This window comes from Fusarium musae, chromosome 2 (genome assembly GCF_019915245.1).
Source record: "Fusarium musae strain F31 chromosome 2, whole genome shotgun sequence".
NCBI classification, from domain to species: domain Eukaryota; kingdom Fungi; phylum Ascomycota; class Sordariomycetes; order Hypocreales; family Nectriaceae; genus Fusarium; species Fusarium musae.
The window spans coordinates 1194117-1221633 of record NC_058388.1 but is presented as its reverse complement, the minus strand read 5'-3'; the positions used below and the strand labels follow the sequence as shown (position 1 = coordinate 1221633).

The 27517-nt window shown below is 42.0% G+C and overlaps 6 protein-coding genes across 6 annotated transcripts; 2 read left to right on the top strand and 4 right to left on the bottom strand.

Moving 5' to 3' along the window:
• Positions 1-881: 881 nt before the first annotated feature.
• J7337_002334 (uncharacterized protein) lies at positions 882-3229 on the top strand (the record flags this gene model as incomplete). Its single annotated transcript, XM_044820064.1, has 3 exons — positions 882-921; positions 995-1073; positions 1123-3229. 3 exons carry the CDS (start codon positions 882-884, stop codon positions 3227-3229), a joined length of 2226 nt encoding a protein of 741 aa, XP_044684364.1.
• A 644-nt stretch (positions 3230-3873) lies between these two features.
• On the top strand, positions 3874-5700 carry J7337_002333 (uncharacterized protein; the record flags this gene model as incomplete). Its single annotated transcript, XM_044820063.1, has 3 exons — positions 3874-4247; positions 4350-4809; positions 4855-5700. The coding sequence occupies 3 exons, from the start codon at positions 3874-3876 to the stop codon at positions 5698-5700; spliced, it is 1680 nt and encodes a 559-aa protein (XP_044684363.1).
• Positions 5701-5923: 223 nt separating this feature from the next.
• J7337_002332 (uncharacterized protein) lies at positions 5924-6272 on the bottom strand (the record flags this gene model as incomplete). Its single annotated transcript, XM_044820062.1, has 2 exons — positions 5924-5949; positions 6059-6272. 2 exons carry the CDS (start codon positions 6270-6272, stop codon positions 5924-5926), a joined length of 240 nt encoding a protein of 79 aa, XP_044684362.1.
• Positions 6273-7848: 1576 nt separating this feature from the next.
• Positions 7849-9314, bottom strand: J7337_002331 (uncharacterized protein; the record flags this gene model as incomplete). The annotated part of the gene is made up of 6 exons (XM_044820061.1): positions 7849-8437; positions 8490-8553; positions 8606-8710; positions 8766-8921; positions 9050-9068; positions 9243-9314. 6 exons carry the CDS (start codon positions 9312-9314, stop codon positions 7849-7851), a joined length of 1005 nt encoding a protein of 334 aa, XP_044684361.1.
• A 1787-nt stretch (positions 9315-11101) lies between these two features.
• On the bottom strand, positions 11102-12243 carry J7337_002330 (uncharacterized protein; the record flags this gene model as incomplete). The annotated part of the gene is made up of 3 exons (XM_044820060.1): positions 11102-12016; positions 12066-12202; positions 12228-12243. The coding sequence occupies 3 exons, from the start codon at positions 12241-12243 to the stop codon at positions 11102-11104; spliced, it is 1068 nt and encodes a 355-aa protein (XP_044684360.1).
• Positions 12244-13310: 1067 nt separating this feature from the next.
• J7337_002329 (uncharacterized protein) lies at positions 13311-15542 on the bottom strand (the record flags this gene model as incomplete). Its single annotated transcript, XM_044820059.1, has 2 exons — positions 13311-15428; positions 15489-15542. The coding sequence occupies 2 exons, from the start codon at positions 15540-15542 to the stop codon at positions 13311-13313; spliced, it is 2172 nt and encodes a 723-aa protein (XP_044684359.1).
• Positions 15543-27517: the final 11975 nt, after the last annotated feature.

The following is a 27517-nucleotide window of genomic DNA, read 5'->3' as shown; positions in this document are numbered from 1 at the left end:
TATGGAACCCTTGCAAGACGTGCGGCCTTCAACCCGAGTTGGGAGTGTTTAAACGTGCTAGATCCATGATGCAGAACCCCACTGGCCCTATCGGATGAGGGGCGTTGGCAATGGCTTTTCTTGTAGACCAAAAGTTGCAAGCAGCTAGTGTACCAATGGTGTGAGACAGAGGCCTTTTGAGGCTGACGCAACTATTCCGAAGTCTAGAAATAGTGTTGGCTTTAAGCTGGTTACTTAGGCAGCTGAAACAGATAAGCTGACAACCCTATAACTTAAATTCGCAGCAGTTTGGCAAGCCCCAAAGGTACAAATCTTTATATGTTCATTTACTGAATGCCGGCCGGAAGTGAGGAGGAAACAGATGTCCAATAGCAGTAGCAGAGGGAACAGCAGTGTTGACCAGGAGCCTTTTAGTAGTGATCTCCGACATTTGCACATGTCAATATCGCCTCCAGTTTCTGGGTCATGGCTCGTGTAACTCCAGATCAAACAAATCCTCCATCATCGCGGGAGAAACAAGTGATTGGAACGACAGGGTATTGTCCAAAGCATTGGTTACGGATATAGTGGTTGAAATAGAATACTCCCGCCGCCGATTCAAGCTGTACTCCGCAACTCCATCGAATGGCCTCTTTGTGGGGAAGAGACGCTTCACGGACCCAATTGCCAATGTTTGTTCGAGGTCCGGGTCATTGAAAGTCCGCCTAGTTTGCGCTAAACCCAATTCGGTGCCGCGATCCAGACCATGAATGCGCTCCTGGTGTTTTTGAGAGCTTGTTGAGCGCGCGCTGGAAGCTTCTTCAATCAACTCACTATCAATGTGAGCTTGCTCAGCGCAATCTCCACCGCAACATTAGAAAGGCCAAGGCCAATCCATCATCATGGTTGGAAAAGTCAGCGAAAGAGTCCTCCTACGGGAAGGTATGCTTCATTATCACTTGTCGATAGCGACTCGGCTGTCGTTCTAGACACATGTACTGACAGATTGCCTTAGGTCTCGAGAGAACTGACAATGGCATGAAGCTGACGACATGGCCTGATGTCACTCCGATTAATCAGAAAAACTATTATACGTACGATGACTCTTTCGCATAAGCGGCGTTTATGCTGATGCTTTGTTAGTGATTACATGAAGCGCGATGACCAAATCCTCGCCCTCCGCCTCCAGAGCGATGCCACCCGAGATCGACTCGTACAAAGCGCTCGGGACCGAGATCGCGCTCTATCCAAGACTGCCAATGGGGAGCTACCACTTCCTGTCGCAGATCTCCCTGACGAAGATGGTGCTACAATACCTTCGGCTGGCCTGGATCCCTCCAGGGTCATCGTGATCCACCCCGGCAGTCAAAATCTTCGAATAGGCTTTGCGAGCGACGCCCTCCCCAAGACAATTCCGATGACACTAGCGACCAAGTTCCCTCAGACCGAGTCCGAGATGTACGAGGCCCTACCACGACGACAATTCGAGGCCAAGACACCCGATCAACAATATGGTGAAGAGTGGTCAAAGAAATACAACAAGATGTGCAATGACCTCAAGGTCGAGATGCGAGCCAATAAGCGCAAAGTCTTGCCCAACTCGAAGGAACTTGTTCAGACTTTCAACCGCCGTACGGAACCCGAAGTTATTCAGAAGCACAATGACCCCCTTGAGATCGAATGGACTGATATTGAAACGCTTGATGACCCCGACTCATTAGCTTCATGCTTTATTGGACACCAAGCAGAGCGTGTTCCCGACGACTCGAATCCCAAATTCAAGCTTTGGTGGCCTATACAACATGGACAGTGGAATGAAGATGGGTACACAAGCCAGGAGCATATGTATGATGATTTTGAAACATTACTCGATAAGGCATTGAGGCAAGAGCTTGGACTGAAGACAAACAGCGAATGGCAACAGTACAGCTGCGTTTTTGTCATTCCCGACTTATACGATAAGAAATACGTGGAGCAAATCCTGCGGTCGTGCATGACCTGGTTCGAATTCTCCAGGGTGTGTTTTGTCCAGGAAGGAATGGCTGCAACTTTTGGTGCCGGGTACACACAAGCCTGTGTCGTCGATGTGGGAGCTCAGAAGACGGCTGTCACCTGTGTGGAAGACGGTCTTGTCATCGAGGATTCAAGGATCAACCTGAAATATGGAGGCTACGATATCACGGATACATTCCTCAAAATGATGCTTTACGACAACTTTCCTTACCAGGACATGAACCTACGACGGCGATATGATTTCCTTCTGGCTGAAGAGCTGAAGATTAAGCACTGCACCATGTCGCAAGCAGATATCTCTGTCCAACTCTTCAACTTCCATGTCCGGGCTCCTAACCAACCAACGCGGAAATACGCTTTCAAGACATACGATGAGGTCATCCTGGCTCCGATGGGAGTGTATGACCCAGCCATCTTTGACAACAGCGCCAAGCTAAGAGGACGTCGTAAGCTGGTTGAGAGATCTTACAACGCCTACGACGTTGATATTCCAGACGATCCAACCTCTGCCGCCCAATTAGCTATTCTAGCACTTGTCCAACCTTCGATAACGTCCAACGCAAATGGCTTCACACTGTCACAGCCAGATATCTCAACTCCTATCAAAGAGAACAAACAATTCAACTTCCTTGGAGCAAAGGAGAGCATGACCAACGGAACACCCATGGGCTCTCATGCCGGATCCCCTGCACCGGAGGGCGCTAACACGCCGCTTCCATATGTCTTTGGCAAGGACAGGGAGGGTGTGAATGGAGGTAGCCCAGCGCCCAATGGTTCTCGTGCTGGAGGCACTCCTAATCCCGGACAAACACAACCACCAGCTGGCATGTTTGTCGACGCTGCTGCCCGAACCGCCAAATCCATGGCCGCTGAGCGAGACGCCGTGTTACCGGTCGCTCCTCTCGACATTGCCATTCTCACAAGTATTCAGAACGCCGCTAAGGGCGATGAGAAGAAGCTGCGAGACTTACTTGGAAGCATCATGGTTATTGGTGGTGGTGCCAAGATTCCTCACTTTACGGTTGTCCTGGAGGAGAAGATCAAGGCCCGACGACCCGAACTCAGCGATCGGATCCTCGTGAGTCGAAGCGCGAGAGACATGGACGAACAAGTTGTCACCTGGAAGGGTGCCAGTGTGTTTGCTAAGTTGTCGACCAACGACTCATGGATTACACCTTTCGAATTCGAGAGGCTAGGTGCCAGGACTCTTCACCACAAGGTGCTCTGGGCCTGGTAAAACAAGATAATGGACTAATGGAGTTTGGGCACGGGCATGGAGTATGGGTAACTTGTCTCTTGTATCACTGGAATGCAGCATGGAGCCGATTATGAAGGCAGTCGTAGACAGAAGCTTATAGGAAGGGGTTGAAAAGCCGCTAGATATATGCATGTTTATGTTTATTCATATGGTAAACTTGACTTGGACATGGAGACATGACTTGTATGGAGCTAGCTTGATCTTAGCGAATCGTGCTTACGGTGTAACAACTTGAACGCCACGCGATATTGAGACTCACTTTTCAGCATCAGCTACAAAGTTCGTGTTCCAAGACTGAATCAATCAATATCTTAGGATCAAAGAGTGATATCGGGTGCATACATACATGATGCGTGAAGATTATGTAATGGCCCCGTCATGCGATATCCGAGCTTCAAGCTGGAATTAGGTACGGACGGTAGCTCCCCGGTCATCCGCCCTTATTGTTTAGCACCCGACTATTATTGTTTGTGGCATTTCATCACAGTCTACACACATCGCGCTTAGAACAAACCACTACGTCAACATTCCACGTGCCCCAAATACCAGTTTTGTTTTTGCGTCTGCAATGTGATTATCCCTCCTCTTTGCCAAAACAGCAATCTTTCCGAAAGAACCCCGCCATGTTGCGATATCTACCATTTGCGCCGTCGACGACGCCTCTCCAGGCACTGACGTACCTTCTCGGCATATCGCTCTTCTCGATCTCCTTTCTTGTCTTCTTGAACAGCTCTGTTTCTTTTGTTATCACCGACCTGATTGGGCAGAAGGAGGGCGTTGGTGATGTCGTGGGGACTCTGGGCTTCGTCGATGAGCTCGTTGCGCTCGTTGCTTGTCCAGGATGGGGTCTTGTGTCGGATCGTCTGGGTGTTAGATGGGTTGCTGTCATTGGGTACGGGATAATCGGCGTCTCGCTGGCTCTGTTTGTGCAGGCCAAGACCGTATATCCCCAATTGTTGCTGGCTCGCGTGTTATTCGCAATCGGCGCATCTGCAGCGTGAGTTGAGGCAGAGAGAGTATAGCTTACATGAACGAGCATTGCTAACTAGGGAAGGGCCACAATGGTTACTGCGATACTCCCATCCTTGACGGACGATAGCAACAACGAGGAGGATGAAGCCCAAGCCAGAATTAAAGCTCTCCACAATGCGACAGCCCGAAGCAGCATTGCCTTCTCTGTCGAATCCGAAGCGACAATCACCCAGGAACGATACACGCAGTCTATTTCTGAGCCAAGCACAACAGATACCGCCGATACTGCTGCAGGAAGGCCATCCAAGCTAGCGGGATTCGTTGGATTGTTTACGGGATGTGGTGCACTTGTCGCACTGACGCTGTTCCTCCCACTCCCAGCGCGATTTGGCGAGAATAAAGGCACTACCCCCGCTGAGGCGGTATCGTATAGCTTCTACGTTGTTGCGGGTGTCGCATTGGCCGTGTCTATTTTTGTTGCGATCGGCCTGCGCAACATCAAAGGTGAGGAGGGCAAGGGTTGGCGAATGCTCTTGGGACTGAAGAACGATGACGAATCGAGTGATGGAAACGGTCGTGAGCGACGTGTAAGTCCGGCACATTTCGATTTCGGTTGAACTCCCACTGACAAGATATACAAGCTTGCGCCGTATCTCCACCTCATGAAAGACTCAGTTTTCCTTGGCTTCGTTGATTCACGAATCGGACTTGGCTATGTTGGCGGTTTTGTTGCCCGAGCTTCAAGCGTTGCTATCTCACTCTTCATCCCTCTTTACGTCAACACATTCTACATAAGCAACGGGTTCTGTAAAGGCTCACCTCACGATTCGTCACCCGAACTCAAGGAGGAGTGCAGGGCTGCATATGTCCTGTCTTCTATTCTTACTGGTGTGGCGCAACTCATGGGCCTTATTTGCGCTCCCATCTTCGGATACCTTGCCAGTCGAACTGGTCGCATCAACTACCCCATCGTCGTGTCTACCGTTTTTGGTATCGTTGGCTACATCGCCCTTCCACAGCTCTCCAGTCCTGAAATCAAGGACGTAGATGGCCGAGGCGGTAGTCCCGTAATCTTCTTTATTGTTTCACTCCTTGGTATCAGCCAGATCGGCGCTATCGTTTGCAGTCTTGGTTCTCTCGGCCGTGGTGTTCTTGCAGTTGAGCTGCCTCGAACCGCCCGCCCAGAAAGCCTACTCCAGCCAGAAGAGTACGAATCAGCCAACGACGAGAGCCGGCCTCTCATTAGCATTACGACAGACCAAGAGTCAGTCCCTCGCACCCGCCTCAAAGGCTCTATTGCAGGCGTGTATTCTTTGTATGGCGGCTTTGCCATCTTGCTGCTTACGAAGCTAGGGGGCTTCCTCTTTGACAAGCTCTCCAACGGGGCGCCTTTCTACATGATGGCCATTTTTAACGCTGTTTTGCTGGCATTCTCTCTTGGAATGGATGCTTCGCACACATTTTCACATCGGGTGTAATATATTTTAGCGGCTCTGTCTTCTTGTAACTAGATACGAAATATATGAAAAGCGTTCTTCTCTCCTTTCATTAGATCTTACAAGGGTCACCAGTTTAGCGTTAGTATCATAGCAAAACATCGCTTACTTAAAAAAGGAACATGATATGAGGCGTATACAAATTTATTGAGACTGCTATTCTAAACCGTACCAGATATCAGTGCTGAAAGTTGTCAAATATGTACTACACCTGGATCTCAGCCCAGGTTTCTAATACCTCCACAAGTGTTCTTCGGTCTCACCATGATGTCTCGTCTCCTTTTGCGTCAGTTCTGCGATCAAACTTACGGATCGAAGTCAAGGGGAATGTTGGCCTAACGTCGACGTTCAATACGACGACGCCTGGACCCCCGGAGCTGCTTGAGCTTGCAGCGGAGCTTTTCTCGGAGTCCATCACGGACCTCCCTGCAGTCGGCCTTGAAGTTGTCTTTGTGGTACTCCATATTGAGGCAGAAGCGCTCAAGGTACTTCTCGAAGATATTATCCGCCTCGTTCTCCTGGTCTTCAGGGTCGATAGGTTGGTAATACTTCATTTTGGTGGTTTGTGGTTGCTTGGCTACTACTGGCAATAGGCAGTGCTCTGAGCGTGGAGTGGTGACAAAGGATACTTCTAAGTTGTTTTTGGTATTGTTGCAGGCTTACTGAGGTATTCTCAAAAGGTTGTTTGACACTGAGGTGAGCGAGAAAAAAAGGAGAGCCTCTTATTACTTAGGGACGGGCTTTTTATACTCGAAATCTCTAGAAGCACCATATATGGCTACTGAACAATCATCTTATTCTGTTCACTTGTTCTACAGCCGTTTAATACTTCCTAAATGATGTGGTTGATGGGAAAGGGGCTTAGGCAAGAAAGAGCGCGTTCAACGATGTTGAGGCTAAAGGGGCCATCAAAATGCAGAATCAAGCATGTTTTAGTATTTACCTCATAGAATCGAGTCCTACGTCAGCTTATGGAGTTTGTAGGAGCTCACACGCGCTTTAAAGACCGAAGTTTGATCGAGTTACGCCTCAAGTTAAGGTCGCTCCAGCCCATCTGACTAAGAGCTGCGATTGCGAGCACGACGTAACTGCCAGCGAACAAGGACTACTTTCACCAGCTCTAGAGAACACTGAAGAGTGTTCGAGGTGTCAGTTGGGTGCAGTTGTGGCTTCAAGGCGCCTCGCAAGGCTGATTTGGAGGCTGGTTCCAGGGATGACTTCATCGCACGACTAGCTCATTGGGAAGAACAATATCTCAGGCCGTAAACATTTTGTGAGTTCTCTTAAGAGAACTAAAGCATTCCTTTTGTTAGGATATCAAGTGCTTCGTTCGCAATATGATATCTGCCCATACCCCTGACAGGTGCTATGTGATATATCAGATTCTGCCTGCGTCCTTTCATTGGCTTGTGAGCTTGTATAGTAAGCATCTATACGGTAAGAACAAAGGACTTGACAATCCCAGGGAGTTCCTTAAGCTCATTTGCACTGCAAAGGTTGAGTGCCTGTTATTAGTGTAGAAAGGGGGGGTGAGGTATGTTGGCTTACAGACGACGACAGCCAGTAAGCCAATCGAGTAATGCACAACAACGAATGAGTAGACTCTTTCTACAAGGCGCTAATATGTAATTATAATACTTTACAGTAAGGGCGTCGAGGTTACTCGTTGTTTGTAACCCAGTTCATTCATCTTATGGTGAATCACACATCAGACAGCAAAGATATAAGAGAATTTCAAATGAATTTTGTACGGAAACCTTCGAGAAGACCTAGAGGACAGAAATATTTCTGGGTGCAGCAGAGCTAGTGAGATCTGAGCTCAAATCTTCCCTATATCACGCAGCACTTTGCCCGTTGGACGCAGACCATCCAGCCAGACACAAAAAACCAATGGTCAACTTATTTTTTTCATTTCAACCTGTCGAAGAACAACGAATATGGCATCCTTTCCATCCCCTTCTTATAATCGGGACGAGTTGATGGGGGAAAAGGAAAAAAGGGGGGAGGGCGTGGGACATGCATGAACGTTGACCCGTGTTTGCCTTGCCTTATGCTGTGAGAGGGTGCAAGCAGGGGATTTTTTGGGGGGCGCTCTCTTGTGCGAGGCGCGCAGGCTTTGGCTTGGGCAATCTAGTTGCCGCCGAGGCTGGGGAAAGCAGACTGGTCGCTGGTGTTGATAGCAGCATTGCCCTTAGCAGATCCCTGAGGAGCACCGCCGCGACCGCCGCGGTTACCTCCACGGCCACGATCACCACCACGCTCTCCGCCACGACCTCCACGGCCGCCTCGGCCTCCGCGAGCACCACCTCGGGTGCGCTCAGGCTCGACGAAGCGAGGGTCGAAGTCAATGGTCTGCTTGACCTTGCGCTCGCGCTGGCGCTGGGCCTTGCCTCCGGTAGGGGCGAAGTACTCCTCCTCCTCGTTCTCGAGGGGCTTGGCGTTGGCCCACTTCTTGTCGAGCTTGCTGCCCTCGTTGGCCTCACGGACCTTGAGACCGGAGTCGAGAGCGGCCTTCTTCTCAGCCTGCTGGGCGAGATATTCCTCGTAAGAGACCTGCTTCTCGGCCTCCTCCTCGGCGGCGGCAGCCTCAGCGGCAGCGTCCTCAGCAACGGCATCCTTTTGCTCGTCCTTAGCGATAGCTTCACCGGCCTGCTCGTCCTTAAGCTCAGCAGTACCCTCGTTAGCACCCCAGGATTGGGCAGCCTGCTTGTCAGAGCCACTATATTCTGTCAGCATGTCGAACAAGATCTAAGGAATTCAGTCAAGCATACCCGTGGCCGCCGAACTTGGAAGGGTGTCGGTCATCGCGCTCACGGGCGTGTCTAGCGCCACGTCCTACAGATTATCAGCTTTTGCTCGCCATGTCCAAGATTCTCGGCCTACTCACCACCACGGACACGAGCACCGGCACCGCCTCGGGGACCATCACGAGGAGCCTCCTCAGTGGATCGGTTCTGGTTTCGGTTGCTGCCAGCACCACGATCCCGGAAAGCTATTCCGAGTCAGTATTTTGACCATGGACTCAATTTCCAGTGCTTGAAACTCACCACCCTCGTTACCACCGGGACCACGGCGGTTACCGCCAGCACCACCGGCCCTTACGGGAGCCTGGGGCTCGACATTACGCTTAGTAGTACGAGCAGTGTTCTTGTCAACGGTCTTGACAGGAACGACGGGTTTCTCCTCGCCGTCACTGTCGTTGCCTGTGGAGGAGTCGATATGTCAGTACGAATGATCGTGATTGAATTGGGCATTGGGCATCGGAGTCGATGAAGCATAGATTTTGGATTTTTCTTTCTCGCGGGGAAAGCGGGGAGAGGAGGAATCGTACCGAGGTAGGCAAAAGGGTTCTGGACGGAGCGTTAGCATGATTGCATGGTTATTTGGCTATTGCGGTATCATATTTGTGGTGTTTTAGTATGAGGGAACAGGCCGTCGCGTTAGGTTAGGGCAAACAACCTGATGGGCGATGACAAGTGAAGGGAATGAGGGGCTTGTTTTGGATCATGGGCGAGAGGACGGACGATGCGACAAGAAATAGCAGAGGCGTAGAGGAGGCGAGGAGGAGCAGAAGCAAATGTGACTGCTGAAGCCATCGAGAGTGAACGTTCTCATACAAGAGAGTTCGATTAACGGCGTTGTGGTGCAAAATTGCCAACCCGCAGCGCCCTAAATCAAAACTCGACGGGAGTCGAGATCGCAGGGGGTACACTGCATACAATAGAGAGGGAAACACCAGAAGAGCAGAGATAAATCGAGTCGTACCTTTGTGACAACCGACATCTTTGGTCGTCGCCTTGGGCTTATCGCCTTCCGTCCGGGGCGTAATTCAAATCTTGAGGGCGACGAAGAGTGGTCTACGGTCGCATGACCTTGTAAGAGGAAGAGCTTTTGGTGGTTTTGTTTGGGTTTGGGTTGGGTTTGGTTGAGTGAGGTACGTACGTAGAGACTCCAGCCAGCAGAGGGGGGGGGGGGGTCCGAAGCGAGTATTGGGATTGTACTTGTAGGAGTGGAGGGCTCAGTCAGGTTTGGCTGAGTCGAGTCGAGTCGAGGCAAAGTCAAGAGAGAGGGCAGTCAGTCTCTCGTAAGGTTTAGGCACTGTAAGTATTTTTGGCTTCTATTGGTGTGGTGTGGTCCTCTCGACCTTTTTTGGGGTTTTTTTTTTTTTTCACTCTTGAGACCTAATGGTGCCCACGATCAAGACTCAAATCATAGTCTAATGTTACTGGTAACAAATTTAGGTACTAATACAATTATTAATTGGACCAGCCTCTTTTTTTTCCCACTCCCACTTCGTCTGCGTCTTTGTATTTTACCTGATCTAAGTGCGGTCCGGTATTGACAACTCTCTCAGAGCCCGTACATACAGCGCACAACATGCCCTGACACAGCTGTTATTACTGGTCATCGGGTGGGACGCTGAGGGAACTCTGACGCACACGCAAAGCGCTAGGAACCTTGTTCTCGCTTAACGATTTGTGCAATCAAAATTGAATTTTGTGAGTGGAATTTAGGGCATGAAAATGGGTACTTTTGACAACTGGATTGGATCTTCAGAGCTACCTAGGTAAGGTAAGGTACCTTAATTAGCACAGGCCAATTGACCCCGCGGTTGAGCTCCAAAGGATGATGTTGCTCATATGACTACGATCTATGCCCGGATGCAGTGTATATATATGCTCGTGATTAAAGCCATTGAATTGACTCAATTACTCGGTAATAATGCTGTTATAAATCCAATCCAATGCATCAAGCTCTAAATCAAGCAGAGTTCAATATTACTACTGAGGCTTAACTCACCCGCCTCTACCACTCAATTACCCCGCCAGAGCGGACTTACCAAGTTAGTAGCTATGGCTGGGCTCCTCAAAGTCAATGTGATCACGTTCCAAGGTTAAACAGAGTCGGTCGTTCATTGAGTTTATCGCAAAACGTTCAATCTGCTCAATTCAACGCCCGCGTTATCAATCTCCAGCTCAATTGAGTACCAACAAAGCTCCCTCCCTGTAACAGTTCTTATGGCGCCCGGTAAGATCTCGCTTGGCTCCGTGCCTCGGCCGTCCGTTTCCGGTGCCGAACCGATATGAACGCTCTGATAGTTACGTACCTCTAACCTCCGCCTCATCCGTCTCGGGCTTTGTCCTGATGATCATGATAATACAGCCATTTCCTTGGTTTGCTGAAACTGTAATTGTCTCCCTCTTGGTGATCACTAAGCTCAGAGGTTCATCCAGTATAGCTTCTTCATACTGCCCTGCAAGTCCGATTTCACTGTATGCTTGAGGACCTATCGAATGTAAACAAACTTCTCTTAAACTTGATACACAATTCGCATGTGAATAGGGTCCTGCTTCCTTGATACATACTGCCGTGTAACAATCCTCTATCGTCCTGTAAAGAACCGTCTCAACTCAGACCCAACTTTGCTCCCCCATTCTCCTCCCTCAGATTGTCCCGCCTTCGTCCTCGCGATGCCCTCCTCACTCACACTTGCATCTATCCTCCTCAGTCTTCTCACCTCCCGGTTCTGCGTTGATCTCGTCGTCGCGGGCTGGTAACGGTCGAGATACTCTGATGATTGCGGAGTAGCATGCACAGTTCGTTGCGAGTGCGACGTGAGCTGCGCGGGCAAGGGGCTAGCCGTCTTGATGTTTGACAATGGAAGCGGATACGGCGTCCGCAATACCTGATCTGGATACTCTGGGGGTGTTCTGTATGCCGATGACTCTGCCTCTGATCGATTGGCCTCTGCGCGACGTGACGGAGCGAGTCGAGACGATGGTCGTTTCAAGGGCTCAACGCTGACCCAGCTAACAGCTTGTTTGTGCCGCACTTCAAGCCCATCATTCATGTCGAGGAAGTCGTTCTCTGGAATCTTTTGAGAGTTGTGGCTGCGAGTCGGCGAAGAGGGTGGGGTTTTAGGTAAAGTTGGTGATGGTTGACGCGGAGGACGATGTTCTGGTGATCGACTTCTCACAGGCGACTCCGAGGGACAGACTGAACAAGGAGCAGAATGCTGTTTTCTCAGATCGTGAGGAGGCTGGAGGTATGTATCAGCAGCAGTTGACCTGCGCTGGCGCTGGTGGATGGTTGGACTCGGTGGCCGTTGCATAAACAACGGTATAGGCTTCAGGGGGCTTGGTTTAAAGGAAGGACCGTTGATAGGATCAAAGATGTCGACCCATATCACTGACTCTGAGTTGTCCTTGAAGTCGGTTAAGACCTTGTTGACCGTGAGGTCCTCGGCCTCGACACCGTATTCGTTCTCGTGGATTCTCTGCTGGCTTGGGGAGAACTGCTGCACATGAATATTAGAAAGAATCACAGAGGCAAATCTTGCAACTTACCTTCAAGTTCTTCTCGCTGTTTTTGGCCTCCCATCTCTTCCTGGTCAAGCCCCCATCCACTTTCTCGACTCTCCTCAGCCCCCTTTTCACAACATTATCCTCCTTGACACCGTCAACCTCGACCTCCACAACACAAGCTGCACAAAGCGGTACCTCAGTCACCTCTCTCCCTCCACATCCTTCCTTTACACGATCTTCTGCTCCACTCTCTTGAAAGAGATCATGTACTGAAACCCCCTGATGAATTGATCTGCTCCCGTAGAGTAGACATCCGTAATACGCTCGATGCCAGAAACACCAACCGAAACTGACACATTCATCCCCTCGGTATATGAGCTCTCCACAAACCCAGCAGATGGCTAGGTTGAGGAGCGCTGCGTGGCACGTTGCACATGCTAGACGTCCGGTACGGCCAATGATTTGAGGGATACCTTGAAAGACGTGGAAGCAGAACGTGCAGGTGAATATGTTGGTCTGAATATGGTTTGGCATCGTAGAAGCATAAAAGGAAAGACATGCGTTTGATGATATGTTAGGTATTGTGATGAAAGAACGTATGGTCGAGCAACCGAAGACCGAGACCGTGGCTTGGTGATCTCCAGATCGTGCCCTGAAGGAGCGTCATAGTTAGGATCGGATGTTAGACATCAGGTAAGGATATGAGAGCGGAAGACTACCCACAGCAAAGACATAACACATTAGATTCAGGAAAGTGCAGGTCATATCAGGGGAAAACGCATCATATCAGACGGAACCAACAAAGGAGTCCTAGGGAGAGGGAGAGATATGTACTAAGTTTATACACAACCCTATACAATCAAATACAATGATGAACTATTCTCATCTGAATTTTTATCTCAGAACCTGATGCATTTTGCCATAACGCCCCGTAAACCCCCTACCTAATCCTTGAGTGACCCAAATCCTTTGTCCTGTGTAGCAAAAAAAGAGACAAAAAACCAGCATGTCATTGACTTTGTCAACATAAAAAGCCAGGTAAAAACAATCTCGAAACTCCAGCTTAATCAAAGCACGCTTCATCATTAGCTTCATGTGTCAAGCTCTGGGTGTCAGCAGAGTCGAGTGACCAACATGCTACAAGACGAAGCAAATAATAGTGACTCTATAACATCTGCCGTGACAATCTCCAGAATACGACAGACACATAAAGTCGTATTAGACATTCAATTTTCAGAAAGTTCGCAGCTATAGCTGCTCTTTGGTGAATTCCAACCATGTGGAAACTTAAGCTCGATTCTTAGGACGAGCAAGCATGTTAAGCCGACTCAAGCTGAGAACTGCGCGCTTCTTTGTAGGGCTGGCAGAAGCAGGGGTACGCGGTGTCGTGCTACCGAAGCGGACCTTCTTTGCGCTGGGAGTGCCGCCGACAAGACGGGGAGCAAGAAGGGCCTCACCTTCGGGGACATGCTCAGCCTTACGCTTCTTGGCTGCACGCTCGGCACTCTTCTGCTCCTCTTCTTCCTCGTCCCAACTGGTTCGGTGTCGCTTCTTGTTGGACATGCCATGAGGCGCTCCAACCAGGATCTTGGCCGAGCCAGGCTCCTTGTTCTCCTTGTTGAGGCCAATTGGGGAAGTAGGACCAGGGAAGCTACCGGGCATCTTCGCATTAGGCTTGAGTGACTGTCGGACTTGGCGGACACTCGACTGGCCGGGGGATGCTCCAAAGCCTAGCACAGGAACGTCGGCAAACTCGATCGTATGATCACTGCGGAATGTGAACTTGCCGGGGACAGACTGAGGTGCATTATCCTTCTGTTTGCTGGGAGGTTCGGGCAGTGGTCTAAATCCACTGAGGTCGGGGTACACTACATCACCAGAGTCCGCCTTCGCAAGTGTCCCGTCAATGCCTTGGAACTGCTCGTCCACCAAAGCTCGTGTTGACTGAGCCTTGAGGCAAGACTTCTGCGGGGAAGGCGAGTTCTGCTCAAATGCAATGCGCGTGGCCTCTGGGGTGAAAGCGACGTGCTTTGTTACCTTTCGTCGAGGAGTAGTCAACGGAAGAGGAGGCAAAGCTTTGTCCTTATCGGCCTTGGGGGGAGCAGGTGTCTGTGAGATCATGGGTTGAGGGATCGCAGTCTGAACATTGCCCGAAGGTGTTCGGTTCCCGCGCAAAATCGACTTGACTCTATCGAAGCGGCCTGGGCTAATGACTCGAGATCTAGGCGTAGTCGGTTTGCCAGGCATGAGATGAGAAGTACTGGTGGATTTCGGCAGACCACTCTTCAGGTCGACTTTGGAAGGAGACTTGATCAGAGAAATGGTGGGTTTGCTTGTGTGAGCCAGAGATGCCTTGGTAGGGCTCATGAGTCGTGCCAGGCTTGAGCTCGAAGCAGGCAACTTGGTTGAACCACTTCCGCTAGACTTGGGTCGAGGAATCGAGGAGTCATCGCGTGATGGAGGTCGGTTTGTTGTCGCGTCATCCTCCATTCGCTGCTTGAGTCTCTTCGAAGGAACGCGTTGGTGTACATTAGGGAACAACTGTGTCTTCTTGGAGGATGCGCCAATGGCGGTAGGGAGGTTGGACGGAGGCATAGTGGACTTCTTAGGCGAAGGCGACTGTTGGTATTCATCAAGGTTAGCACGCGACGACTTGCGCTTCAGGCTCTGTGTAATACGAGGTGTCGACGGTGTAGGAACATCGAGTTCGGCCTTTGAGGGTGATCGCTTGAGACCAGACTTGTCAGGAGAAGAAGTTGGTGTCGTTTCCAGGTTAGCCTTCGAAGGTGTGCGCTTCAGCGACTGGACAACAGGCTGGAATCGTCCGTTTTGGGCTCTCCAAGCAGACGCATGGTTCTCGATAGAGTCCATCTTCTTAAACTCCGCCATATGCGCCGCGCTATAACGACTTGTCTTGCCCTTAGGCTTAGCAATCTTGCGGCCAAGAGCGTCTTCCTCAGCATCCTCTGCATCACGCTTTGCGATCATATCAGCCTTGATCTTGGCAGCCTGTCCGCGAAGCTCCTCCATCAGACGTTGCGCATCACCACTGAGGGTGGAATCGGTAGTGTCGCGCGTGAATCGAAACGTGAAATCGGAAGCAGGAACGCCAATCTTGGACGGTGTGTCAGGTGGGACGCCAGGGAGGGTGGTGTCCTTGATATCGGTGAAGCCCAGTCTCATCGCGGAGGAGGGTTCGCCCATATTGTGATGAGCTTTGCTCGGGTGCATTTCTTCATGAGGAGGCTTCATGGCCGATGACGCTGGCGTCGAAGGCGCAGGAGCTGGTGAGGCTGGAACGGCATTGTTTTTGCCTTTGGCTTTGCTGCGACTTTTCGGCTGTGGAAGCCGCTCAGGCGACTCGGCATCTTCAACAACAGAGGTCAAGTTGGATGTCGCAGGTTTCTGTCACAACTGTCAGGATGCTTGTCTTTGAAAATTGCATGATGCCATCACGGAGCTCACCTTAGGGGTAGTACCAGAGGCCAACCGGGCCGAGCGACGGCGCGGAGGAGACATTGCGTATAATAAGAATGTGGTCAAGACTCCAGGCTATGCAAGTACTGGACAGGTAATTTCAATAATTAAGGGTCGTGATCCCCGTGGGTGATGTCTTTGGGGGTCTCTGGTATGATGTCAAATCTCTCTCGATCCAGATGGCGCGTGAATTCCAACGTTGTGAGTGGCGGGGGCTTGCGGTTTGTTTACATGGTCCAAGCTCCATAACAACGGGTATCCATGCACAGTGTCAATCACAGTATTTTGCACGAGGCATCAACCTGGCACTGTGCATCGTCATCGTTCACCTTACCCTGTGGCACATCACATAAGGTTTACAAGTTGAAGTCCATCGAACTGAAGAGACATGTCTCAATAGCGATACATGTCTTGAAGGTCCCTTTGCCGTGTCTGACTCTTGCTACAAAATCAATGTGTAGCTTGTGTTACTGATACTAACCTTAACTCATAATATAGTAAACCTCCTGTAACTTTGAACCTTCGCAAAATCAATAGACCCGTTGAATTCATCACGAGTTGCCAACGCACAGGTTTATGCTCTCAGCACTCAGACTTTCGACGCTCACTATGGCCCAACCAGTCGTAGATCACGACTACGATAATTGAGAATAACGTTGTTTCATGTATCACGAGACCAAAGCACAGAACATCAGCAGTTGATCTTTGATGGATCAACGAAAACAACATGCCATTCTAAGTCGTAAGCAAGTCTTCTAATAAAAGACATACCCAAAAGCCAAATAAAATCACTAGAATACTCAAGTCTGTACTTAGCCCAAGGTCGATGCCAGTGTTACTGCTCGGGCACGAGTCTTAATGAGCTCAAGTCCAGACGGTATACTTCACAATGCCATCAATACACAACTGAATTTGTCGAAAGCACATCCTATGATAGACCGATCCCTATGCCGGCTCCAATATGCCTATGATATGATCTACCGGCTCTCATCCGTTACCTATCGCATGCAAGTAATACCCAAATCGGATATCATGCCACCGCGATCTGGTGCCTGTCACGAGAGCTTCCCAACAGTCTCATGTTGAGTCCTCCTCTTGCGAAATATCATATTTTGTCACGAGATTTTGCCAGTGTCGACGAGCGAGATGCCAAGAGAAGGCGTGGAGAAGCGTAAGATGATAGTCGAAAGGTTTCACTCAACAAAAGTCCATCGCCGAATACGTCCTGCTCGATCTCGTGCCCGTAAACTTCCCAAACAGGACTTATCCATACTCTCCTTCCTGGAGATTCTATCACTTGCTCCGCCCTGTCTCAGCTGCTGTTCACACATGTGTGATCGACGTGAAATCGAGACCAAATCGACTCACATCACGTTCACGGTTCATGGGGTGATGTTCCTGCTCGGATCTCACAGTGGCTGTAACCCGAGCCGCGCTAGAAAATTTCCAGAAGCAACACCCCATGCCCCGAAGAGAACAGCCCGCCTGGGCACCATGGCGCGACCCGACAATCCCGGCGAAGCCTAGTCAACTCAGTGGGAGTCAGCTGAGGCGAAAGCGTTTTTCTTGCTCGGTGAGGAAGGTGAATGAGAGTTCCGGTAAATTCAACCGACGTTGCGTGGCTTTGGCTAGGGATTGCCAAGGGCCGTGAAGACCATGCTAATGCGAGGAATGTCTGAGGAACATAACCTGAGAACTCTCTCTTACACAGCCCAGGCGATTTGTGACCAACGGCAATGATGAAACATATTTACCTTCTTGATCGAGTAGCATTATGATCTTCTCTGACAAGATGCCGATCTTGAAGCTCATTAACATGAGAACAACGTCACCGAGAAGACCCTCAAGTTGTTACCCAAGGGCGGAAGCTAAGGCCCAACTGAGTTACGACAGGAGACTGGCGCACTTCGGGAGATGCTGGTCAAGCGGGTTCGCTAGGTCAAGCGAGACGAACCGTCATTTTCGACCCTACTTGGCAGAGCCTCTCTGATTCTCATTTATCAAGGCAGGCAGACAGGGTTGCATTGTGTGTGCCTGGCCTCAGCCATTGAAACCAACCCATAGAACTCGATAGGGCGTGCTTGACAACCATTTAAGTGATTGCATGGTACGTGCTCTCATCATCAACCTTGAGAGTCTTCATTCACAATTATCGGTTGATATTGCGTTCACTGATACCATATCAGAGCATCAACACTGTGAGGACTATAGAGTCAAGACGACAGCTTGAGCTCCAACTTATATCAAAGCTAAAATTTGATAAGCTCTCTCTCACCGTCAAAAGACAAGATGGGCATCACAACTCCTCATGAATTCCACGAAATGTGGATGGGTGATCCGGGGTAGCAGGAGTCGTAATTTTGACTTGTGAATCCACCGTCAGAACTAGCAATTATCGCCTACCAAAAAGGGACTTGAGATCTGTGGCTCAGATCAAAGTCAAACAAGCCGCAAGCCATGGACCAACAGGAGATGAACAATCAACTGAGCAGAGTTTTCATCAGACATGGACTCGCTTCTGGAAAAAGACATGGAACCCCAAGGTTTCTTCCATCATGTGAGGCTCCACCACTAAACCACCGCATACAACATGGCCTGGGGCCTACGTATGCACGTCCGTCCCTAAAAGACAACGGACTGGGATGGTTATCCATGGTTGCGACTCATGGCACATGTGTAAACGCTGATGGGATGCATCGTCGCAAGCATTTGAGCATGAACTATTACCTAGGATTGTTGGTTGCCGATGGCCGGGGGTACATGGTCAGATCTTTGCTCATGATATGTCCTCAGCTTATGGTTGTTGGGGGAGAGGCGAGAGCCTTCGACACAAGGTTCCATCGAGGCGTTGGGTTTTGGGTTTGATGAAACGGTATTTCTGAAGTCTGTTTTAACACAATGGCATGTACGCCGTAGTAAAGCTCATCAGTTCTGAAGAAGCGTTTCCGTTCCTGCCTGGCAAACTTTGTGCTAAGGTTTTATGCCGGGATGTTGGGATATGCCGTCATACCATGCGCTAACGTAGCTTGTCTGTTGTCTTTCGAAAGGATGAGCAACCGCATATCAGATTGATATGCAACAAGCTCAGGCAGCTTGTTTCGCTTATCTCTCAAGGTTTGACGGACTTTGTTACATGCTGTAAGAATTTCCCAGGTTACTACACAGCATCAGGCGCAGAGATAACTTGAACATGTCGTGGTATGCCTTTTGACCATTGCTCAGGCTAAAATAGACCAAAAAGCGTGCCCTGAGTTGACCTCAAGGTCTCTGGAATTTGTCTCTGAGAATAGAGTACTACGTCAACCACTTGCTGCACCCGGTGCACTGCTATTCAAATAGTACAACAGCCAGATGCGCAAATCATTTTGGGAGCTTCGTGTAGTTGGAACACATGATGCAGCAGGGATAAGCTGTGGATAATTTACTCGGTTCGGAGGATTCGGAGGACCTCGAGAAACCAGGATCAAGATGTCTCAAGGAAAGGCGCTAAGCAAAATAAGTCGACTATTGGACATTCATGCCGCTGACAGCTCCACCTGGTGCTTTGCCAGTCTGAATGACCTGGCAGCGTAAGCCAAATGTGATTGTGTAGGGTCCGGTTATCGGTCGTGACGGCGGCCGAATTCACCTACTGTGTATGTACATATGAAGCCAGCGGCGCCGCAACTATTCAATATTGAACCAGATGACCACAAGAGCTGAAGGCTTCGATGCAGCCTCCATCAACCAGATATGAATGATAGCCAGAAAGGTTGGGGTGCACAGCGGGGGTTGAAGATAAACAGATCCCTGCTGAGAGATAGCGCCAGAATGATGGCTCATAGTAGTTCCCCGAGTTTTCTAGAACTGCCAGGGTCACAGCCAAAACAAACAGTGTAATTAAGCATGACAGGATGATCGACCGCACAGAGCGAAATGACGGACCAGAATGCTGGCACAACGGGATCTCACTGTGAGCTCTAGCTCAGATTCTTCAAATTCCGTCGACAAGGGAGGACATCTGTTAGAGATTGCGACAAGTGCTGAAAATTTCAATAACTATTAAACCGAATTTTTATATATTCCCTATTCTATTTAACTTCTAGTATTCTATTACCTCTCTTTTAGTTTTCCTTTAGTTATATAATTAGTATTCTTAATATCTAAGGCTTATTTAAGTTAAACTATTTATAGGCTTATATAATCCCTTTTAATTATATAGTATTACTAGTTTAATATACCCCCCTAGAGTAGAATTATTATAATACTTTAATAGCTTAAAGTACTATCTTTTAAGTTCTTTTTATTAGTATACTAGAAGTTATCTAAAGTTATTAATTATATCTTATTATATAATACTTCTTATTATAATTTAAATTATTCTTTACTTTTTTAAATAGTTAATTAATAATTAAACTATTATTATATATTAATAATAGATAGGTCTTATAAATAATAGATAGATTTTTAAATTACTTTAAATAATAGGCCTTTTATTTTTAAAATATATAAGCCTTTCTTTATTATAAAATCTAATCTTTTTTTCTTTTCCTTAAGTATTAATATTATATTTAGTATATACCTCTCTTTTTTAGCTACTTAACTGCCTCTTTAAGCTTTATTTTCTACTTTTATAGTATATTAGCTAATTATTTTTCTTTATAAAACCTAATATAAATTTTTAAATTTTTTTATATTATTTTTAATATTATATTATATATTCTTTTATACTTTAAAATATTTATTTAATACTTATTAGCTAACTTTAAATAGTAAATCTCCTTTTTTTATACTCCTTTTAGTTAAGTAAGTTACTTTTCCTTTTAAGCTTTAAATTATTAAAATACTTTATTAACTTATATTTAGTAAAAAAGATACCCTTTTTTACCTATCTTATACTAAGGTTTAATATACTAAGTAAATAGTATAAGTTACTATTACTAATATAGTAAATTATTAAATATAAGTCTCTTAATACTTTATTTCTTTATTTTAAGTTATATTTTAATTTTCTAATTTTCTTAATAACTCTAAGTAGCGCTATATCCTATACTTAGCTTACCTTAATAATACTACTGCTAGTTAGAGTATTAGTAAGTATTAGGCTAAGCTAAAGGTCTTTTATTATAAGTAATATAACCCTAGTAGCTCTTATTACTTAATATAAGTAGTATATATTATAACTTTAAGCTATATTTAGCTAATTTAAACTATATAGTCTTTTTAATATATTACTTACTGCTCTCTTTTTTCTAGATTATATTTAGCAGGATAAGTCTCTTATTAAAAAATTAGTAAATACTTTTATAGCTTATTTTATTATTTTAAATTATATTAATATTTTAGGAAATTTTTAAAAGAAGAATAAGTATTATATTATAGTTAAGGTTATCTTAAAGGGTATCTAGTCTTATACTTTCCCTTTATCTAGTAATTCCTATCTAGCCTTTATTTAAGTAAGGCTTATTTTTTTCTTTTATATTATAGCTAGTAATTTTTATTTTCTTTATAAAGGAAAGTCTTACTTTTTAAGCTTTTATTTACTAATTTTAAATTATTTATTTCCTTTTTAAAATATTTTCTATATTTTAAAATAACTTTATATATTCTAAAGTATAAAATATATAAATAAAGCTTAAAATATATAAATAAAGTCTAGGGTATTTTAAATAATATTAAAAGAGATCTTATATTTAATATATTAAAAGAGATCTTATATTTAATATATTAAAAAAGATCTTATATTTAATATATTAAAAGAGATCTTATATTTAATATATTAAAAGAGATCTTATATTTAAGATAACTTAAAAGAGTTATAAAATAGTAAAAGGTAACTTATTTATTAAATATCTAATTTATCTAAAATCTTTTTAATTAATCTTTCTATAAGATCTATATTTTAATAATCTTAAATATATTTTTTAATATCTATAAGGCTAAATAGCTTATAACTCTCTTTTAGCTTTATCCCTTATAATACTTTTATAAGTATATCTACTAGTAGCTTTAAGCTTATTTTATAACTTAAAGAAATTATTTTTTTTTAAATATATTCTTATAACTAATAATTATAAATATTAATATATTAAAGTTTAGTCTTTAGCTTTTATAGAAGACTTTTTAAAAGATAAATTATCTATTAGTTATTATAAATAAAATATAAATTAATATTTTAAAGCTTATCCTATAGGCTCTAGAGTAGCCTTTATTAAAATAGCCCTTCTTTTATAGCTTATAAGAAAGCAAGTAGCTCTACTTTAGTTATTAATATAGTTACTATATCTTACTTATTTACTTACTATCTTATAAGTCTTTTATAGATCTTTATTATATAACCTTATAAGCTTTTTTAATTAAGGGTATTATTAGTAAATAATATATTACTATATACTATAAATTCTCTTTTAAGACTAAACTGTAAACTGTAAAAATAAGTTATATATAGGTAGTTAAGTATATAGTTAGTAGCTTTTATATATATCTTGCTTAGATTATTTATAAATTAAGATAGTCTTAAGATTATAAATATAATATCTAGTTAACTAATAATACTTATATATAAGATTAATTTAATTACCTTCTTATATTAGTTAGCTATATATTTATTTACTTTTCCTTAATTAAGAAAGAGTTCTTCCTTTCTTATTAAAAAAGTATTTATAGTATCTATAGTATATATTTTATATATCTTCTTAAGATATATAATTTAAGTTACTTAAATCTATTTTAATATATAATCTTATATAACCTATATATTAAGAAACTACTATAACTTATTTCCTTTAATTAATTTATATTTTTCTTAAAAAGATTATATAAGTTATAATATAAATTCTTTATTTTCTTTCTTAAATATAAAGACTATATTATTTATATAAAAGATAATTAGTAAGTTTCCTTTTTAATAGTAATAGCTTTTATTTAATACTAGCTTATAGTTTAAAGTTTATAGTATATTTTTAAGCTCCTTTTACTATAAAAGCGATATATTTTATAATCTATATAGCGCTTTATATAGAAATAATACTTAGTTTTCTTTCTTACTCTTTTTAAAGCCTAGAAGTAATTTTATAAATATATTACTTAGTAGTTTTATATTTATAAATATATTAACTATATTATATTATACTAGCTTAAGATTATACTTTATAGTAATTATAAGTAAGGTTCTAAATAACTTTTTAATAAGGGTTATAGTATATATTTTATTAGTAATTAATCTTATTTATTAATCTCTTTAGATAATAAGTCTTACCTTATACTTTTATAAGTAGCTATATTTATTAAATTTATAAGTAAATACTTATATATAGTTAAGTATTTTTAAGTTATTAATATATAGATTATACCTTATAATCTTAATCTAAAATCCTATTTACTTATAACTCTTTAAGTAATCTTCCTATACTTTTCTAAACTCTATTTTTAATTTATATCTTAATAAATTACTATAAGAACTTAGAGCTAGAGGCAGATTCTTCTTATAATATTTTTATCTATTAGGAAAGAGGCTTATTTAAGTTATTTATATCTTATACCTAGGCTTTAGTCTTTTACTAATATATTTACTCCTTATTACCTTAGTTATTAGCTTCCTTTCTTTTTTTATAATAAAGGTAGCTATTAAGCTAGTGCTAAAAGCTTAGTTTAGTATATAAAGATCTTCTTCTATTACTTTTCTAGCCTTTATATTTTAACTTATTTAGATCTTTAATTTAATAAAGAAGCTTAAAGGTAGGCTTTTTAATAATATTAAAAGTAGTTTAAATCTTACTTAAGTATACTTTACTAATATTATACTTTTTTTATTTTTTAACTTTACTTCCTAGGTAGGTAAGTCTTTAATTAGGCTTTTAAAGTATATTTCCTATATCTTCTTTTTATTAATACTTTAAATTAAGTCTATTACTTAATTAATTTACTTAAAGCTTAAAAGAGCTTATAATTACTATTATAATTCTTTAAGAGTCTATTCCCTAATAGTATCCCTTATTTATACCTTATTAGTACTAAAGAATTCCTTTTTATTAAAAATAATATTTTAAGTTATATAAATCTTATTTATAATAAGGTTTTATATTCTAAAGATATTTAAAGAATTATATTTAACTAGATATCCTATCTATACTTTTAAACTTATTTTTAATTAAAAGTACTTTTCCTTTTTCTATACCTTTTTTATTAATAAGAATACCTTATATTTAATACTTTTTATATAACTAATTTAAAGCTAGTTACTTTCTTTTATAATTAGAATATTTAAAAAGAAGCTCTTATATAGGGTTTTTTACTTTAGGTATTACTTTAGTATTTAATTTAAGATATATACTATTATTCTTACTATTTTAAGCTAAAGACTTAAAGGGAGATTACTATTAATTATTAGTAATCTTACTTTCTTTTTTACTACTTTCTTAAAATGCTTTCTAGAGCTGTTTTATTATTAAGTTCTTAATATACTTTTATTTACTTTAATCCCCTTTCTTAAAAGCTATATATAAGTTAAATACCCCTTTTAAAGCTTATTATCTATCTCTATAACTTACAGTTTAACTTTATATATTATCTTAAGTATTTAAGTAAAATACTTAAGTATTACTAGTAGATTATTATTATAGTAATTTATAAAATAGTAATCTTAATATATTTTTAAATAGTAATTTATAATAATTATATATAATATATAACTATTAATTCTAACTAAATAGTTATAGAAATCTATTAAAACTCTTTCCCTAGCTTTTAAGGGTTATTTTTAAGGTTTATAGTACTTTTAATACTTTAACTTAGCTAACCTATATATATTATATTTTACTATTATTAGACCTTTAATCTTAGCTTTAAAGGTATAATTTATTAAGTATTCTAGGCTCCTTAGTCCTAGATATCTTAGTTAATAGTATTATATCCTAGCTAAAGCTTTATTAGGCTTATTTATAGTTTAGGAGTTATAATATAAGTGCCTTATAGTAAATAAGGCTTATTTACTTATTTTAATAAAGTAATTAAGTATATACTAGTTATATTTCTATTTAAGCTTATATAATACTTAGCTATTTATATATCTTAATATATTAGCCCTATTCTATTAGTCTTACTAATATCCTATTTATTATAATTTTTATAGTAATATTAGATTAGTGCCTATTTTTAAGTAGTAAGCTATATAATTTAGAATTATTATTTAAGGCTTATTTTATAGGTTTATAACTTAGACTTTTATATCTTTATATTTAAATATTAGTAGCTATTTAGACTTTATAAATACTTTTTCTTTATATTATATAGTTTTTATTAACTTAAATTATTTTAAGTTATTAAATATATAGATTATAGTTCTAGAGTTTAGGATAGATAAGTTATATAATAAGTATTTACTACTTAAAGCTAGGAAAGTAACTGCCTTTTTTAAGATTAAGGGCCTTACTAGAAATAGTTAACTTAACCTCTCTTTTAAGGCTTTATTTTTAGTTTAAAGTCTTTAATATAGTTCTTTAATTTCTTTATTTCTTTTTAAGTATTATTTAAATAGGTCTAATTATTTTTAATTTAGCTAGAACTTTTTAAATACTAATTTAAGGAAAGCTACTTAATATAATATATTATTAAAATATTTATAACTTTTCTTATATAATATATATCTCTCTAAAATCTTAATACTTAGCTAGGCTTACTTTACTAAGCCTTCTTTAGATTTATTAATAACTAACTTATTTTATTTCTTATCTCTTAATAATAAGCTTTAATCCTTTAAGTTTAAGGCTCTAAATATTAATCTAAAGCTCCCCTTTATAACTTAATTAGTCTATAATTTATTACCTTTTCTCTTACTATCTTAAATTTCTTATCTAAATTATATAGAAAAGTTTAATAAAAAATAGGATCTATTTTTAATTTCTTTTTTATTTTAACTCTATTTAATTTATAAGAAAATCTTAAAGTATTAATTTAAAGCCTATTATAGGTCTTTAAACTAGGTATTTAGATATTAAGCCTTAGTAATACTTCTAAGCTTTTTAACTTAAATTACTATTTCCTATTTTATAATCTACTTTTCCTAATTAGTTCTAGGGTTTAAAGCGCTTTTTAGTACTTTAAAATAGTATTTTTAAGCTTATTTCCTTTTTATAGTATTATTAATACTATATATAGCTTTAAAATTAAAAAAGAATTATAATATATTATTATATTTACTTAATTTATTTATAGTAAGTAAATATATTTTAATAAAATAAGAGCTTATTTTCTTAATTATTTAATTTAATATATTATAAATACTATTTACTTATTTATTATATTAGTTAAAGTTTATATAATAAATATTTATTTTAGCCTTATAGGCCTTTTATTATATAAGAAGTAAGTTACTATATCTATTTATATATTATTTTTTATATTTAGTATTTAAGCTATTTAGGAATAACTTAATATATAGTATTATTTAATAGTCTTTAATCTTAAGCCTTTATAGCTTTTTAATTTATAGATTTATAAAATATATTAGATTTAAAAGTTAGCCTAGCTTATATACCCTTTTTATAGTTATTTTTATAATATATAATTATTTAAAGGAATCTTAATTATTAGAATTATTAAGTAAATAGGACTTTATATTTATATTATAAAATATTATATTATATATAGGAGGTAGTACTTAAGGTTTATTTTAGTAATTTACTTTTCTTTCTTATAATTATAGCTACCTTTTAAAAGTATAGCTTTAAGACTTTTAATTATTAAACTGAATTTTTATATATTCCCTATTCTATTTAACTTCTAGTATTCTATTACCTTTCTTTTAGTTTTCCTTTAGTTATATAATTAGTATTCTTAATATCTAAGGCTTATTTAGGTTAAACCATTTACAGGCTTATATAATCCCTCTTAATTATATAGTACCACCGGTTTAACAACAACCATCACGGGATAACAGATCGATGATTGGGTCAAGGGAGTGGGTGCTAGATTTGGGGCTGTCTGTCATAAAAGACGAGAAACGCATTCTGGCACATGCCCTCCGCCACCAAGGTGCACCGCGTACCGTTGAACACCACTAGGAAAACCGAAAGCCGGCCTTGCTGGTGTCTTGAAAGCCGCCCAGTGACTGAAGCGTTTCCGGTGAGAGAGGGCTGGAGCGAGAGCGGGGGCTCCGATGTTACAGCTGCCGATCATTTCAGCCAACAGAGAGAGTGGCCCGGCGGCCGAGCGAACATTCAGCCGGCGGCCACACGACACATGAGCGAAAAACAAACAAAGCCTTGATGATGACGGTTGAGGGGCTGAAGGATTTGTATATCTTCAAACCTCGAGCCTCGAAAAGATCATTTGTATGCTTATCAGGGAGCGTATCTCTGGCATCCCACTGTCTCACATCAGGGCCAGGTTGGTCTTTTCCACCCTGGGTTCAGCTCGACCGTAAAGAGCATGGGCGAGAAGAGTTAGTTCCAAGGTTGAGTGGGATGTGAGTGTGCCAGGGCATGCATGGCTGCAGCGTCTTGTGGGAGTGCGGGTGGGCTGGTCTGTTCTGTTCTGCTACGGTAGACTCGATTCTCACTCGCCCCTTGCAAGTGACGCTGCGTGCACATACTGTTTGTTGGCGACTGATTGCACGCTTCACGATTTTATGCCTCATGTGAAATGTTTAAAAAGAGATCACGATGGGACCGTGCACTCGGCATGGTTTGACGATGGATGTCCATGTCGAAACCAATGGATTAATGGATGGGTTGAAGTGAAGGGGCCATGCTGAAGAATTTAAGGTGAAGATTGAGATGGACTGGTTTTTTTAGTGGATGTCTCCTTGCTCCACCTATGGGCCTTGGAAGCCCACTCTCATCCCTCGAATACGAGGCCTTGATTGGCTCAAGGGCTAAGGCCCTCGAGTCGACAGAGAAAAGACGGAGTTTCCTAGGCTGCTCCCTCCTCTTAATTTACATTACATAAAACCGTATTCCCTTGCGGCCTGAGTGATCCCCTTCTCTGTTATCGCAACTGTCCCCCCCCAAGAACTCGACGCGAATTACAGCCCGTCTTTT